Consider the following 18149-nt stretch of genomic DNA (forward strand, 5'->3'; position numbering starts at 1 on the left):
AAATACCGGAATCCTGAGGTGGTGGAAGAGGCTGAAGTCGTAGTCCAAGAACAAAGCCGGGTCAGAAGCCAGAGGTCCGAAGCCAGAGCCAGGGGCGGAAGCTGGAATAAGAGTTGTGAGACGGAGCCAGGTCAGAAGCCAGAAATCAAAACCAAAACCAGGGGCGGAAGCTGAAGATGTAGTCAGGAGACAAAGCCAGGTCATAAGCCAGAAGACAGAAGAGATGATCCAAGATCAAACGCAGCAACTCGTAACTCAGGGGATCTGAGTGAACCTCGTTGCAAGGCGAGGTACAGCTGCAGCTGCTGGGTTCAAATAACCCAGTAGCGTCTGACGTCATCAGGAGGGCTGTCCTAAGTTTCCCGCACTGGCCCCTTTAAATCTGAGGCCCTGGTGTGTGCGTGCGCCTAGGGGGCAGGGCCAGCCGCGGATCGGCAGCAGCATCTCCCTAGCAGGGAGAACGCTGTGGAGGGCCGTGTCTCCGCGTTGTTGTTTTTTTGCAACTTACCTACTCTACAGAGCAGCAGTAAGTTGCACGTGCCAGCTGGTTGCTGGCACGCACTTCACTGGGACAGCGCCTAACAGCTGCTTGTAACCACTGATGTGCCGGAGGGACTCTCAGGAACCCCTTGTAAATTATTTTATGACAACAAATAAGCAGCACTATTTTGCATGCAGTAATTGGCTTTTTTTCACATGATATTGTCATAATGGGATTTACTTGCAGATGAGTGTGACATTTTTGCTAGAAAGTTTTTGCAAATAAATGAATAAATAAAATGTGACTACACCTCATTGAAAGTATAGGCTCTTATTTATTTGTGAAATAATTTTGCAAAGTAAAATTTGCATTAAATGCTAATAAGTTGCTTTGCATAATTTTGCCTCACAGCAGCTCATTGTTGATATAAATATTTTGCACATGTAAACTACTCACAAAATTTTAATATTTGCAAGGGAGGAAGCTTTGCACAATCTGATTTGTGTGCAAAAATGAGAAGCAATGCATGCTATCACAAATAAAGCTAACTATTCCCTGTTTTAATGTGCAGAGTGGACTTTGCAAAGTTTTTCTCCTGTTACTATATCAATCTCAATATCTCACCATGAAGCACAACTAACTAGAGTCACTTTGAGGTGTGCAAAATGTGCCAAGACATAGCAATGTCATCAGCAAGGTGTAATGATGCAAAACCACTATTAATGTTACATTTATTAACTAATGTACAGCAATATAATATAAATCATATAGCTTGTAATATTAATACAAATACAATTCCATGTCCATTTCCTTTTTATATAACCCCCATCCCTCCCACTCTCTTACCTACAGAATAACAAGTCACCACCCTTAACTCACTGAGTCAGTCTCTTAAGGGTGAATTTTAAAAGCCGGGATATACGCACATGACTGGAACGCACATGGGCTGCGCAGATTTTAAGAGGCCTGCAGCCACGCACATATCTCCCGGTACACGGATAAAAAAAGGTATGGTGAAAAAGGGGTGGGATGGGGCAGGGTCTGGGTGGGAGGTAGGCAAGCTGGGACTGTACTTATGAAGTCAGTTACACGCACTAGTGCGTACCGGGATCCCACAACCACGTAACTTGCTTCTGTTATAGACAGCATGTAAGCAGTTACATTTAAGAAAAGGGTAGTCAGTGGGTTTTAGGGGTCAGGGCCAGTAGGGAAAAAAGGAAGCAAGTTAGGTAAGGGGTTTAGGAAGTCCATTCCTTTACTGGGGCAAACTGGGAAATAGGCCTATTGCATCGCTGCGCATACCTATTAAGATTCCACCCTTACTCGCTCAGGATGGGATTTCATGCACATGGGTAGCCAAAACTCACGTATGTTATAAAATCCCAAGAAACACAACGGAAGACGATCCAATTTTGAAATATTTTATTGGTATTTGAGAAATATAACACATTTAAGCACATTTTTTAAATTATTGAATTTTCATTGGCTGTTTTGACAGTTATTCTTTTCCTGAGTATGGTTTTACTACTATGAATGTTTTATATCTTTTGATTTTTATTGCTGGAGGGGAGGAGGAAAATACTGACTGCTCCAGTCTGGGGAGGTTGAAAGTGCTGGGGTGAAGGGAGAATGCTGGGATCTAGCCTGAAGGGTGAGAGGAGAAAGGGGAGCGGGGGAACTAGCTTGGAATTTCTAAAAACTGGTGTTAGGAAATTTAAATAAATAATCAATGGAGAGTGGAAGCCCGCAGAAAAATTAAGAGCACATTTAAAAAAATGCAAAGGTGGCTTGGAGAAAGAAGCTAAAAGTCACCAAACTATAATTGTTAATGCTGCCGTGATTCGCATCCTATATTTATAATATGAATTAGACTTCATTTTAGTTAAAAGTACATTTGTTAGCATTTTCACAGTCACATGACCAGCGGGCATGGATACGATTCGGTAACATTTGCTTTGGTGCACCGCGAGGATCAAGGAAACCTGAACATGTGCCCCCGATATAAGAAAGGCTGAGAAGCTCTGCTGTAAGGAAAACCTGCCTGTGTGCTCCACAGCTCGTAGCTGCTCTTATGGGATACACACGAGATCTTGGTTTCCATAGCTGGCAACCTAGCACTCCGCCCGCTCTCCTAAAAAAAATATATATTTAAACCCCCCTTGAGTAAAATACGGAGAATAACCGCGTTAAAACCACACGACACTCAGCTGGAAGGCGGGCCCTCAGACCACCACAACAACTTTGTATTCTTGTAAGCGACGGAGCGGCGGCTAACACCAGCCTATTAGTGCCGGAAAAGGGGAGGGGGAGGGCGAGTAGAGGCCACGCATGCGCCGGTTACCCAAGCCGCCTGTGACGTCAAAGCCAGCCCGCTACGGTGGCTCGGCGGGCCCAGTCTCAGGCGCGCGCGAGCGAGCGAGTGCTCGCTGGGCTCAGCCAACTGGTAAACGTCAGCGCTGCCAGCGTGGAAACGGAGCTGAGGAGGAGGGAGCGAGAGGCGGAAAATCCTGCTCCGGGTGCGCTGCGCTGGTGTCCGTGGGAGTCCGGGCTGCCTCTTTCGCCTCCCTGACTCCGCTCCCCGCGCCCGGCTCCTCAGCTGCCTCGGACGCCCCTTCCCGCTGACATGGAGAGACCCTATGAGAAGGTGCGTGAGCCCCTGCGGGTTCCCTCCCCCGGCTCTGTCTCCATAGCATCGGGCTGGCCTCCGTTCTTCCGTCCTCGCGGGTCAAGTCGTGGCTGTGCCCAGGCGCCTGCCTTCAGCAAGTGAAGCTGGCGCTGGCTGTAAGGCTCCTACTGGAAAAGGGCGAGGGGGACGATCTTGCCTTTCCCTTCCTCTTCCTCCACTTGGCCATTTACACACAACTGATTAATCCAAGCTTTGCTTCGGGCTGGGTGAGGGAAAGGACAGGTCCACCCTTGAGCTTTCCGGAGTTTGCGATTTTTAAAAGCTCTGCTTGCAGCTTAAATATTTGGTGTCCTTTTCAGCCCATACATAGACGTAAACATTTAGAGAAAAGCAACAACAAACAAAACGAAAACAAGTTGTGATTGGGTTTGGAAGTCTGGTTACTTTATTACCTTTCCTTAGTGTGTCAGAGCATATGTCAGTGAGGTTAAGTGCTTAGGTTTAGGTGGAGGATGTTTTAACTTCCCTTTCGATTACAGTGGTTTAGTGAAACTTTTTGGTATCATAATATTTTTCATAGGAGGGAAATCCCATGTTCCTAATGAAAGAAAAACTCCCCAGTGTGTGGCTTTTGTTTTATTGCAAAAATTCTTTTCCTATCGCAAACATTCTATCACTGTAGGATGGATTGAACTATTCGGCTACCTTAGTATTCATGGAGCTCAGATCAGTGCCAGAGAGACGGCCCAACCCGATCTCGGGGCTTGCTCCTGTCTACAACATTTTCATGACTTCATGTAGCAGCATTTTAGCTGCAGCAACGTTTTTCTATATAAATCAATAAGGCCTCAGATGCAGGGCCTTCTGCACTGGTCAGGAGATCAAGTTAACTGAATTAATAGTTTGGTCAGCAAATACTTTCGATTTTGCTTGGCTTTCTTAACATCACTAGTTACTGTTTTGCAAAAAGCAAATCTTGTGGTAATATTGTTTTAAATCTTGTAATCTTCATAATATTTTGTGTCATGAAATAAGAACTTAGTTCATACACTTTGTCAATTACTTACTGGAGTTGCTATGTTTCATTCTTATATATTTTTCAGTTTAAGTGAGTAAATAAAATGCAAGAGAGTTTCTGTTAGGTAATGTGTTATGTAAACATTACTTCTACATCTTTGTCACAGTAGTATTCATTTACCCAGGGCTAAGCATCCATTACCCCTCAGGAGTAAAATTATTTATGATATGGTTTCTGTACAATTTACTCTGTTCAGTTGGAGTGCTGTTCTCAGTGGCCAGAACAGAGAGAGTGGATGAAATGCAGCGAGACTTGGGCAGATGAGGACTGGAATGTGGGTAATTATAAAGTGGGAAAACATTAGAATCGTGGTCTGTATTTTGCAAAATTGGGAGATTTGGACAAAAATAATACACATGAGCAAATCTCCACAGGGGATGGAGCTGAATATCCCCTGAACCAGCACAAAGATCCTTTTCAGACCACTTGAAATGTTTGTGCATGGAAGCGGTATCCCTTACTCGTCCATTTACACAGCTCAGGAATTTTGCAGGATAGAAATTTATAAACTTTTACCCTATGAGGTGAAGTACTGGCCAGCCCAGAAAAGTTATTCAGCAATTATTGAAGATGCCAAAAATAAACATAAAAAACAAGCACCACTGCTGTCTATATTCTAACAGAACATTAGGATACTTTTACAAACCTTTTCTGTTTAAATATCAAAACATCTTCTTTTTTAAATCTTATTTTGAGTGGTTCCCTAAATTTGATATCTTGCATATCCTCTTGCTCTGCTGTGAAAACAGTCAATCTTAAATGAGGGGTCACAAAAAAAGTAAAATTTAAAAATCATTATTCATGTGAGCTAAACAGCCACATTATAAATGTATTTTAAATTTATATTTCACCTTTTATGATACTTCAAAGCAGAGTTCCTCCGATTCTGCCAGTTGTGAAGACTCTGCGGAAGCTCAAGAGACCGGGGAACTATGATGCTCCTAGCCCCCTTTTGGCCAGCCGATCTGGCTCCCACTTCTCAGGGAGATGATCATCAGAAAACCTATCACACCTATCTCCAGACCTCATCACTCAGGATCGGGGCAGGTTGTGCCATCCCAACATCAGGTCCCTAGTGCTTACTGCCTGGATGTTGAGAGGTTGACTCTGCAATTCCTTGATCTGTCTGAGGATGTGTCCTGAGTTCTGTTGGCTTCAAAAAAGGATTCCACTAGAAAGTCCTATGGATTTAAGTGGAGGAGGCTGCTTTGTGATTTGAGCATAAGGTCCTAAATCTTGTCTCCTGTGCCACGCAAAAACTTCTTGATTACCTTCTACATCAATCCAAGTCTGGCCTTAAGACCAACTCGGTAAGCAATCATCTTAGTGCAGTTGGTGCCTACCATCACCACATAGAAGGTAAACCTATTTCCATATAGCCTTTAGTTGTCCGATTTATGTGGGGCCTACTTCACCTGAACCCACTATGTCTTGGGACCACAACGTTGTTCTGGTCCAGTGACGAAAGTTCCCTTTGAGTTACTGCTGCACTCCTGGACCTGAAGTACCTGGAAGGTCATATTTTTGGTGGCAGTCAGTGAGCTTCAGGCTGTAGTAACTTAGCAACCTTATAGCAGGGTTTTTCACGACGGGGGGGAGGGTCTTGTGCACCCACCTGAAGTTCTTGCCTAAGGTGTTGTTGGAATTCCTTCTTATCCAGTCAATTGTCTTTCTTTCCTATGCCACATATTCACCAGAGTGAACAAGCACTGCATAGTTTTGACTGCAAAAGAAGCTTTGGCTTTCTACCTGGAGCGGACGTAATCCAATAGAAAGTCCATCCAACTTTTTGTTTCTTTTTATATCAGCAAACTGGGGATAGCCATTGTTAGACTCCAATTGTGTTATAGATTGCCTCTTCTTTTGTTATACCCAGGCAGGCTTGAATCTTGTGGGTCATGACAAGGCTCACTCTGTCTGAGCCTTGGCAGTGCTACTGGCCCACCTGCAGCTAGTCTGTATGGAGAAGATCTGCACAGCTGCGCCATGGAGTTCTCTCCGTTCATTCATATCTCATTACTGTTTGGATGAGGATGGCCAGCATGACCGTAGGTTTGGCCAGTCTGTCCTGTGGAGTTTAAGGTGTGCAACCCAACTCCTTTCTCTCATAAGGCTTGTTGATTTTGTTCCAGGCTGTCCCTTTAGGTTAGGTCTAAAATGGAAAAAAAAAAGGCTAGTTTCCAACAAAAATATTGTTGTGCCTATTGTTTCCCCATTTTTCATTGGGACTGCCTGTAACTAAGGATTCCAATCGCGAGGGCTGCTATCTTGCTTGTACTTGAAGAAAGCAGAGTTGCTTACCTGTAACAGGATTTTTTCTGAGGAGAACAGGATGTCAGTCCTCATGTAACCTATCCATGGTGTTGATTTCTTTGTTTCTATAAGAACACAAGAAATTGCCATACTGGGTCAGACCAAGGGAAAATCAAGCCCAGCATCTTATTTCCAACAGTGGCCAAACCAGGCTATAAGAAGCTGGCAAGTACCCAAATAGTAAGAAGATCCCATGCTACTGATGCCAGTAGTAGCAGAGGCCATTCCCTAAGTCAACTTGCTTAATAGTAATTAATGGACTTCTTCTCCAAGAACTTATCCAAACCTTTTTTAAACCAGCTACACTAACTGCACTAACCACATCCGCTGGCAACAAATTCCAGAGCTTAATTGTGCATTGAGTGAAAGAAGTTTCGCCAATTAGTTTTAAATGTGCTACTTGCTAACTTCATGGAGAGCCTCCTAGTCCACGTATGCCATGCAGCATACTAGGTACTGTTCTTCATAGGTTTGTAGTATGTAGAGGTGCATGAAGTTATCAGAATAAAAACATAAATGTTTTGACTCTTTCTAAAACAAAAAGAAACTGGAACTTTTATGTAAAAAAAAAACAATTTTATCCCATGCTAATTCTGGAGACCAAATGCTAGATTTTAAGACTGGGTAAAAATATGGCAAAAAACCTATAACATTGTGCTTAGTACTCTAGCATAATTTATTTTGCGTTTGCTCGAGATTCACAGTTCATGTAATTTCCATTGAAATAAAATAGTTCTCAAATAAAAATCAGTTTGAGTCATTTTCTTGTGCAGTTTTAAGCTAGCACTAATTTGGTCCAAGCAATAAATGTGGTGAGTGGGAAAAACTTATTTTAAAAGAAGCAAAAGTGGGCTTAGATCTGGACTATAATCTTCTTTTGCAGACAAGCCCTCTGTAGCTTGTTCATTCCCATTTTCTCTCAGTAAATGTGAGAAACAGTTGACGGATGTGCTTTAATTGATCTTGCGAAATAAAAAAAAAAAAGTTAGAAGCAAAGGTTAGAGCAGTTCCAGAGACAGCTCCTGCCTAGGTTTTGTGCTATCCCAGTCTACTGCATTCTGCCTGAGGCTGGTTTGGCTAATTAAGTACTAGCTTTGCTAAATTGTTTTCCATTGGTTTCCGAGTCTAATAGTTTAGTAGAATGTCTTGTCTTACAGTCTAAATCTGAATTTCATAAATTGTCAGCAAAATCCCAACTAATCTCCAGACTTTTCTAAATATTGTAGGCCAGTCCTCGTTTTCATTTGTTGTTGTTGGTTTGTGGAGGAGGTAAGAAGTGGACCAGCTCTTTCATGCTGTGAAAACACTCTTACTTAAATGAACGATCACAGCTCAGTTATAGAGCATAGAATAAATGAGGATAATAAAACAAATATGGACTGGAACCTGATATAGGAAGATGTTTTGTTTTTTTTTCTGATGCCTGTCTTTCTGTCTCTTGAACACATCATTTAGGGGCCTGATTTACTGAGGCTTTTCTCCTATTCTGTGTCTATGGGGGATAAAAAGCTTAGATTTTAAAAGAAACGCGTGGGCATCCATGGGTGCGTGGTTCCTGAGTTTATATCGGGCGTGCGAGTACCGACTCGCACGCTCAAGGAGGGGGATTTTGTTAAAAGTGCGCGGCGATGCAATCGGGCCTTTCCCCTGTTCCCTGGGCCAGCGATACTGGCCCGGGAGGGAACTTACTAAAATCCCTACCTACCCTGCCTGCCTTTTCCCCTCTCCTCCACGACCCCTAAAACCCACCTAACTACCCTTTTTTTTTTTTGCAACTTACCTGCTCTACGGAGCAGCAGTAAGTTGTGCGTGCCGGCTGGTTGCTGGCACGCGCTGTCCTGGTCCTCCCCGCCCCTATTTTGAAAAAAAAAGTGTTGTGCGCGTACCACAGCCCGGCCACCTGCATGTCTCCCCATTTGGGCGTTCGCCGAGCTTTATAAATTAGCCCGTTAATGAGGAGGAGGAGGGTGCCGTCTTGTCATTTAAAACTGTATTACAGCACACTTAGTGACCGGGCCTGGGATTGTGGATGTTGCATAGGTTGCTGGAAGCAGCGTTTGTTACTGTTTTCTGTGATGTTCTTATTTATGCTGCTGAAATCCGTAACTATCAGAATAGTGCATTGCTTTCAAAGTGTTTTGCTTATGTTAGGGCAGCATCTAAAGAGTGTTTTCTTTTTCCATGCCCCCCCCTTTTTTTTTTTTTTTTTAAAGGGAAGCCATGGTCCTTCCTCTTGTCACTGTAATCCACCCAATACATCCACAGTTCTTGGCCAGGCCTTGCACACCATGGAACTCCATCCCAAGCGCTTGCTTCCTGATTCTGGCTACTGAGTGTCACCGCTGTGCAACGGCTGTGGCTTCTTTTTCCCCAGCCACAGAAGCCATGCTGCTGCTGCTGGCTTATTTACTGCTCCAAATCCAGGATTAGAGGTATATATCTGTATTTCTGTAGGCTGAGCAGCCACATGGTTGCCTTGTTTTTGGTAGATGTCCTTTGGTGTTGGAGGTTGCTGTTGGGGCAGCATCTAATAGAGCTCCAATGCAGATCGGTCCTTCATAACACAGATTATGTTGAATTGGACGCAGTTTATTCTCCGTTTCATTTCTTGAAAGAGCTTCACGTCATTGAGAAGTGGGAATGTTACGTCCGTAATATAACGGAGAAATGTTTTTTTAATTCTCTTTTGAACATGATGGAAGTTAACTTTTTACCTGCTATAAAAATCTTTAAAGAAATGGACTCCGTGATGGGGAACTTGGATTAAAACAAAACTGTGGCAGATGTGTCGCTTTTCCAACCTATGCCCAACGCTTCCTTGCTTCATGAGTGCCCCATGTACAGCCCAGATAGCTTTGTAGGACACCACTATTATTGTGCTGGACACTTGCTTACTACACGCACAGAATGAGATCTGAGGCTCAGGATGTACATTCTCTGACGTTGCCATCTTCAGAAAAGGAGTAACAGCCTGCTGATGTCAGCCATCTGTCCAATATCACTAGCCACTTCTCATTTTAACTATAGACAAGCTGAGTTGTTGCTTTACAATGTAGCTTTGGTGCTAAAAGCCTTCTATGTGATACTGTGATCATTCAGTTACCTTTGGATGGTGTGCAGCTCACGTTTGCCGAGTTTACCGATTGCATTCCCTTTTATAGGAGCCAAGCATGACAGCTCGGTGGCAGTGCAAGAGAAATAGGGTTGATTCCCAAGCCTGGTGTCTGCTCCTTGGGCTGGGGGATGCCGCAGGGAAGCACTCGGGTCTCTCCTTGGGGAAAGTTCCAGGCATCACCCTGACATTGGTGGGCTAGATCTGAGGTGCTCACGTGCCAGGCTCCTAGGGAGCTCGGATCTATGTCCCTGGCCAAGGATTAGTGCTGCAGTGGCTAGGATACGTGAGACGGGAAACCTGGGATTTATGGGATTGTGTAGCCTCAGAGGAAGCTAAGTCCCAATTGAACAGGAAGTCCTAAAGAAGCAGTAGGAGGAACCTGCCAGGCCAAAATAAAATCTGTGTGACTGCTCAGCAAAACTGGAATCTAGAACTTGGCATGGATTCTTGCCATAATCCGTATCTGACATCATTCAACAGTGGCTGTGCTAACGTTTGGGGAACATTACCCTGAGCTTTCTGTTCTCCGGTCATTGTGCATAGAAAGAAAAGGGAGTTTTGACTTAGTATATGGAGCAGATGAGCAATGAACATGGCCAAACAGCCATACACACCAGTATCTGGAAGAAAAATAGAGAGAGAGAATTTCTTGTATCCAATTCTCCAGTGGCTTGACAAAGTGTAGTCTTGGTTATCAGAGCAGCAAATATGTTTAAGCAAATTAAAACGGTCTCCATGTAAACTCCGCTGGTACTTGCTGTGAGGAGGGGGATTGGGGGGGGGGCCTCTCTCCGTACCCGATCCTGTGCCGTCTGTGTGTTGATAAGGAGAAGGCATATGCAAGTTGCAACTTGTCATCTAATCGCAAGAGAGTCATTTTGTGTTTTCATTTAATTAGAGCTGCTCATCACTGTGGATGTTACTGAAAATTACCTGGATCTGATGTGCAAGCTGCATTACAGCTTTTAGTCTTTTTTTTTTTTTTTTTTTAGCTTGGTGTTGCACTTTTTGCTTGTTTAACAAAATATTAAACAGATATAACAGTAAATGTTAAAAGATTTGACATAAGCAGTGATAACAATGGGGAGGGGCATTTCCTCACACCTTGGGCGTCCTTATTTTCACCCCAATGTATTTTGTGGGTGATGGTGATCCATCTGCAGGTAAATGCCCTGATTAGAAGTGGGGATTTTTGATAACCACCAAACAAATCTCGCCCATAGGTGAAGTCCCTGGTTAAAGGCCAGGTTGATGATGGTGATCCGATAAACTCCGTCTGGTCTGCGGGCGAGGTGGGGTTTCTGATGGGGATCCAGTACACTCTGCCTTCAGGCCAATGCCCTGATTAGAAGTGGGAATTAAGTGGTGGTACAATTTATGTCCTCTTTATGCGTGTTTTGTCACTAGTACTTGGATCAATGAAATCTAAGTTGGAAACAAAAGAAGCAGGAATTAGGTCACACATTGTATTACAAATGTAAGGAAAGTCTGTAGCTGCTGTCCTTATTCTTATCTGATTTCCTGAGGACATGTTCCCTGCAGAAACCACAGCTCTTGACTTTATTTTTTTAACCCCCTGTAGTCCTACATTTTACCAATGAGAATCTCAAACCCCAGAGTGCTTGGAAATGAGTGGTAAAAAAAAAAAAAGAGAACTTGTTGACCTTGTTAGCGACTTTTTCAGTCCTGGAAATCCAACATTGTTGGGTTTTAGAAACCTGTTCTAATTCCTGTTTATATCCATAGGTGTCAACCTCATAACTGAAATAGTTTTTATTGTGAAATATATCTTAGTTGTTTTGAATTTGTGCAATAAACACACCCAGGAATATCCTGGTGTTACTTACTAAAACCACCAAGAAAAGAGCTGCATAACGCGTCACCGTACACCCGGATCAGGTTGTCATAGGCTGGTAAAACATGATGTGTTGCATTCCTTTTAAGAGCCAGTGCAGTCTGCTGCCAGTATAGAAGTGGAGCTGGTCCACTGGTGGTGTTTGAGAGAGAATAGTTCTGGGTTAAGGGAACCATTTTCAGTTTGATTGCAGTAGGTAGGGTGGGGGAGAGGGCACTACTGCCACACTTCAGCCCCCAATATGGAAAATGTGTTTTGGAAGGTAAAACATACCAGGAAACCCAAACTAGGTGTGTCCGACAGGTAAACATTTTGTTTCCTGGCCCTGAGACAATAACTGGAAGAAATCCCTTGATCAGGCCCAGTTAGCTGGAACCTCGCTGAAACCTCGCCGAATCTGAACAGCCTGCCCCAAAAGTAACCTCTAGTGATATGCCCAGCCTACGTTTAGACTGCCAGCTGAAAATGGGGTTCCTCTCGCCTTTGCTCCCAAGCATCTGTCGTTCGGATTGCTACGATAAAGGACTATAGACCTGAATTTGTAAATTGTTTGCACAGTAGGTTAAATGCTCTGATGTCCATGGGCTGCATTCGTTTTGGACCTTTTTTAAAATGTGTTTCTGACTTAATTGGAAGTGTATGTTTAAGAACATAAGAAATTGCCATACTGGGTCAGACCAAGGGAAAATCAAGCCCAGCATCCTGTTTCTAACAGTGGCCAATCCAGGCCACAAGAACCTGGCAATTACCCAAACACCAAGAAGATCCCATGCTACTGATGCAGTTAAGAGCAGTGGCTATTCCCTAAGTAAACTTGATTAATAGCAGTTAATGGACTTCTCCTCCAAGAACTTATCCAAACCTTTTTTAAACCCCTCTACACTAACTGCACTAACCACATCCTCTGGCAACAAATTCCAGAACTAATTGTGCGTTGACTGAAAGAATTTTCTCCGATTAGTTTTAAATGTGCTGCTTGCTAAGTTCATGGAATGCCCCCTAGTCTTTCTATTATCCAAAAGTATAAATAACTGATTCACATCTACCCATTCTAGACCTTTCATGATTTTAAAGACCGTTATCATATCCCCCCTCAGACATCTATTCTCCAAGCTGAAAAGTCCTAACCTCTTAAGCCTTTCCTCATAGGGGAGTTGTTCCATCCCCTTTATCATTTTGGTTGCCCTTCTCTGTATCTTCTCCAGTGCAACTATATCTTTTTTGAGATGCGGAAACCAGAACTGCACACAGTCCTCTAGGTGTGGACTCACCACCATGCAGCGATACAGAGGCATTATGACTTTCTCGGTTTTATTTGCCATTTCCTTCCTAATAATTTCTAACATTGCTTTTTTGACCGCCACAGGACACTGAGCCGACAATTTCAGTGTATTCTCCACTATGACGCCTAGATCTCTTTCCTGGGTGGTAGCTCCTAATATGGAACCTGACATTGTATAACTACTGCATGGGTTATTTTCCCCTATATGCATCACTTTGCACTTGTCCACATTTATTATGCAGAGGCTGTAAATATAAGTCCCAGTCCCTCAGACAGCACCTAGAGGGATGGATGGACTTTCACAAAAGAGGTGCCAAATGAAAGCTTAGGGCCCAGATAAGTTACTAAGTGAGTCAAAGTTGGGGTGGGGAGAATGATCTCAAATTTTAGTTCTGTATACAATTTACTTTAGTAGTTAGATTATAGTAAGTGATTTTCATTGGTGCTATTCCACCCCTTCCTGCTCATACCCCAGATCAGTCCAGACAAGGGGGGGGGGGGGGGGTCTTGCATCCCCACCGGCAGATGGAGGCAAAGAACAAACACTTTTCTGACACTGCTGCTTAACCGAGAGTGCCACCTGCAGTCCCACCGTATTTCTCTGTCTTGTTAGTAAAGTTGGCTCTCTGAGGTGTTGGGCATCTTCGTGGGCCATCCCTCAGGTGGAGCAAGGGGTTGGTATCCCTGGTTTAGCTCAGCCTGAAGACAACAAGGGGGGGGGGGGACTGAAAGCCAGTGGTTCAGGCTCCCTCTTTCCCCTTGGGCAGTTCTCACTTGACCCCATGTTGCACAAGCTCTACATGAACTTGAAGCAGAGCGTGGGATTTGAGATTATCACAGGAATCTCTACTCTAGTAAATTCCCAGCCTAAAAGTCTATAGTGCCAAGATCTAGGAAGATGCTTTAGTCATGAAGAAAGCTGGAGTGTCCTTTCAAAGAGTCCATGGCTAAAAATCAGAATAAATCAGCTTGGGCTCTCTTTGGAGATAGCTCACAGTTTAATATCTAGGAAGTGTCGATGACACTATGTGGTTATTTTAGTGCTTTACAAAAATATACTATTGACTGTTCAGCCCTTATGCGAGAAGGCCGTTTTCTTCCAACCCCTGCGACTTCCTTCATCCTGCCTAGTTCCAAGCCCAGCCGTGAGCGAAGAAATGGGGATGACCAAGAACATTATGACCTGGAAATGAATATTTTCCTGTAAAGACTAAATCTTATTTTTATTCTAGCAATGTACACCCATGAAAGGCATTTCAAGGTGGCCAATCTTTGGCTGAAATGCTGACTTGACATGCATTTTTTTTTTTTAAACAAATTATTTGACATAATATTTCTCAGCAAGCATTGTGGGGTTGGGGAATTACTCTTGCATGGGTTCATTGCTTTTTAGCATTTTTCAAAAGGTCTGAAAAGTGCTTATGTGGTGGTTCAGTTTGAGCATCTGGAGGCATGATCATTGGGTTCAAATGTCATGGGAAGACCAACCGTAATCCTAGGATTTATTCTACTGAAATTCAGCAGATCCTGATCAGGTCTTAGATGAAAAATGCTACAAAATCTCGGCATGTTCATGGTTCTGACGATCCTGTTTGATTTTTCAGATGGTCGACCCAACCTTAGCAGAAATGGGAAAGAATCTTAACGAGGCCATGAGGATGCTGGAAGACAATCAAAGGTGTGTGTTCCAGGATTGGGAAATGGAACGTGAATGTATTTTAGTGTTAAATATAAATATTTGCATTTCTAAAGTGCTTTTCCGGTTTTAGCTCCAGGCAGTCTACCAAATTTTTAATGCACAGCAAGTCCTTGCCTCAAAGGGCTTACAATCTGAATGGGTATTTGTGGCAATGGGAGACAAAGTGACTTGCCCAAGGTCATTAGGAATGTCAGTGGGAGAAGCAGGATTTGAACGCTGGCTTCCCCGGTTTGCAGCCCATTGTTCTAACCACACGGCTGCTCCTACTTTGGCACAGCTGAGCAGGCTGCAGGTTTCTTTCCAGTGCTTCTGCTGAGTTACATTTTTAATGCAAAACGAAAGGCTCTGACTATAACAGACCCTTTTGCTTTAGTAAAGGTTCTACATTGAATAGGATTTCTGGTTTAGATAATTTTAGTGGCTGGCACGTTTTTGGGTTGGGTTTTTTTTTTTAAGCCTTGTCCTCCTTGTGCTTCTTACTACCGGATTCAGGCGCTTTGCATTGACAGTTTGTCCTCCGCCAGATCGCCCATGGACAACACCCACCCCTACCTGGAAGTGATACCTCTGCAAAGATGTGGCCAGCAGTAGCGGCTGCAAGTTGCATCCAAAGGAAGCTGGTGGCATTTTTTTCACGTCTTTTGCGATCCTTGCAGCCTGCGGCTCACTCTTGCTATTATCACTTTGTGTTCTGCACCCCCTCACCTGTTTCCGGTCTGTCGGGGTGAGGCGCCGTTCATGTTTCATTGACTGGAAATTTTTTTTTTTTTTTTTTTTTTTACCATTTCTCAACTATCTAACTTTTCCCTGTACGTACCCGGATCAGTCCAGACACCTGGGTTGTGACTCCGCACCAGCAGATGGAGACAGAGCTTGTAATCTATGTGTACCTGAGGCAACGGAGAGTAAAGTGACTTGCCTAAGGTCACAAGGAGCGACAGTGGGACTTGAAGCCTGGTTTCCCTCTGCTCTAACCACTAAGCTACTCCTCCATTCCTATTTAAAAGATTTCTATCCCACCTTATCCATCGTGCAAGGCAAGGTACAACCCAAACACTTAAGAATTCCTCAAACTAACAATCGTAAGGCCAATAAATTCTTTTCCAGCTCCTCTGCCTTCTGTTTGTTGCGTTGTTTCATTCTCTCTTTCTCTATCCAAGTCTTCCTTTCACAGTTTTCTGTAACTTGTGTTTCCTGTGCTTCTGTTTCTGATTCCGAAGCAAGTAGTTTATCACCTGCTTCTTGACTTTTTCTCTTCCCGTTCAGCTCGTGATCTGTTCCAGTCTGCATCTCATCCCATTCACACTGTGCGACTGTCCTTGTTTCTTATTTAATCATCTCATCTATCTGGCTCTTTTGCTCGTCTAATCTCACTACATCTGTCATCTGCTTTTGACATAGTCAATCTCACTCGCCTGCACTAGATACTGTCTCCTCCTTGGAAATGACAGGAAGAGGCCTAGACTGGGTCGTGTCTTATCTGTCTTTCTAATTGTTTTTCCTCTGTTTTTTTTGCCAATGACGCTTTTTCTGACCCTTTGCCGCTCGCAGTTGGGAGTTGCACAAGGTTCTGTTCTGGGTCCCCACCTCTTGTCTTGGTCTTGGCTCTCTTATCTCTCTTTTTTTTTTTTTTTCCTAATACGTAAATGTTTTTATTAAAGCTGGCCAACAGACTCAAACCAATTGTACATTTGTACATCCAATAGAAATTTATGAAGCGTAAATTACTTCTTTTCATATTTATTTTCACCCCCACTGGTTATATCAAAGTGTAATAGTTAACTGCAAGGTTATTATCAAAATAACTAAATCCCATAACCTTGCACCCCGGCCTCCCCCTTTCTTTTCCCCTACTCATATCCCAAGAGAAAAATCTAAGCCACATTTGAGTAAAGGGCTTGAGTGTGAAAGAGAAGGGAAGGAGGGGCATAGGTAAGTAAGAGGAAATGGGTGTGAGATAGAGGGAAGACAGGGGAAGGGAGGGAGAGGAAGGAAGGAATGTGAAGGGGGTATAAGTGAGGTGGAAGAGGGCAATGAGAAGAAAAGGGAACAGGAAGGCAGTAGAGAGGGATGAGGTGTGCCATGACCGGGAGAGAGTGCACCACCCACAGGACCCCCCCCCCCCCCAACCATCACTCTGACTTCCTCAGGAGAGCAAATGCTGGAGAAGGGTGAGAAGCGGGTGGGGTTCCTGGAGTTTGGCAAGGTTGCCAGTATCCTAGAAACGTGATCATTGATGCTATCTGCCATTCCCCTGGGAATCTTGACATTTCAAATCACTGAAAAGAGCAGCCACTAAGGGACCTGAGCTGTGTCTGGGGGTAAGGCATTGCCCCACCCCCAGACACGGCTCTGGGGGTGGGGCAAGTACAGATTGCCCTGAGCTGCCCCTGCTTGCAGTTAAGGTAGGCTGAGGCAGTGAGAGATACATGGAGAATCGGTGGTAGCACATCCTAGGGATGCTCCTGTCGTCTTTCAACGTGCCGCGTTGTATCACCAGGCCCCCCAGTACTGCGTTTCACTGTAAGACACTGTGCTCGTTCCTTCGATTGCTTACCAGACTCCAGACATGTCATTAGAGTGCAGTACTATGCACTGTGCCTAAACTCACTGTGGGAATTGTGTGCTTTCTGACTTTTGACAAGAAAATATTTCATTCTTGCATCCAAATTTAGAAAAGAAGAAAAGGAAAACCAGAAGTATGTAAGGAAAGATATTCCTGGTCCGCTGCAAGGCAGGTAGGTAACACTGACTGCCAAGACAGAAGAGTTGTGAGAAAATAGGAAATGCCTGGGATAATGCTTGAGGATACCAAGAGCCCTGCCCCGAAGCGGATCTGAGGCGAGTGAGGAAAAGGGTGAAAAATGGGACCTGGAGGGCCGGGAAGAGGGTAAGAAAATGGACAGGGCTGTGGAGAGAAGTGAGGGGGAGTGGAATGGGAAGGGGTGAAAAAAGAGAGAAACGAAGACAGGGAGGTGTGAACAACAGGTGAGGGGATGAAGGCAGCAGAGGAGGTGAGTAAAGCAGATTAAATGGGGGGGGGGGGCGGTCTAAGAAGTGGATGAAAATCATGAAAAGGGAAATAGGCTGATGGTGAATGTGTGAGAGTAGGCGAGACATTAAGAGATGGGGAGAAAACAGGAGTGGGAGATGAAAAGAGGGAGATTGAGGACTGGGAAGGACAGTGGTCGTAAGGGACAGAGGTGAGATGGAGTAAGACTGAAGATGGGGAAGTTTGAGAGAGGATGCAAGACAAAGAAGAAAATTTGGAAGGAGGGCAGGATAAAGAAATGGTGATGGGAAGCACATGAGGGAATGGGATAACATTACAGAGGGTGAGAACGAAAGGGAATGGTTGGGAGGGAGTTGGTTAGGAAAAGAGTCAACGTTGGGATGATTTATGTGAGGGATGTTTGAGAGAGCTATAAAGTGGGGGTGGCTTTGGAGGGAGGGACAAGGGAGCGAGATAGCTGGAGCAGAGGGCTGAGAGGGGTCAATAAAAGGGAGATTTAGGGAGGTGTAGGATTGAGACAGAGAACTGGAAAAGGAGAAGGAGGAATGAAATCTAGCCATGAGTGAATAGAGAAACGAAGAAGAATGAAATGGAAGGATAAATGTTAGAGAGCATAGTAGCAGAAGAAGTGAAGAAGACAGGGAGAAGAAACTGAAAATGGAAAGAAGACCTTGAAAAATGAGTTAG

The 18149-nt window shown here is 44.0% G+C and overlaps 1 protein-coding gene across 2 annotated transcripts in view; it reads left to right on the forward strand.

Annotated features, from left to right (window-relative positions):
- The first annotated feature begins 2865 nt into the window (after window positions 1-2865).
- The window catches only part of PDXDC1 (pyridoxal dependent decarboxylase domain containing 1), a 57503-nt gene continuing 42219 nt past the window's right edge, over window positions 2866-18149 (forward strand). Inside the window, exons 1-3 of one of the 2 annotated variants that reach the window (XM_029576437.1) lie at window positions 2866-3125; window positions 14355-14428; window positions 17125-17187. In XM_029576437.1, coding sequence (XP_029432297.1) covers window positions 3105-3125; window positions 14355-14428; window positions 17125-17187 — 158 coding nt within the window. In that variant the 5' untranslated portion in view covers window positions 2866-3104. The remainder of the gene's footprint in view (window positions 3126-14354; window positions 14429-17124; window positions 17188-18149) is intronic. The other variant, XM_029576436.1, reaches the window with a different exon arrangement.

Source organism: Rhinatrema bivittatum, chromosome 14, assembly GCF_901001135.1.
Source record: "Rhinatrema bivittatum chromosome 14, aRhiBiv1.1, whole genome shotgun sequence".
Taxonomy (NCBI): domain Eukaryota; kingdom Metazoa; phylum Chordata; class Amphibia; order Gymnophiona; family Rhinatrematidae; genus Rhinatrema; species Rhinatrema bivittatum.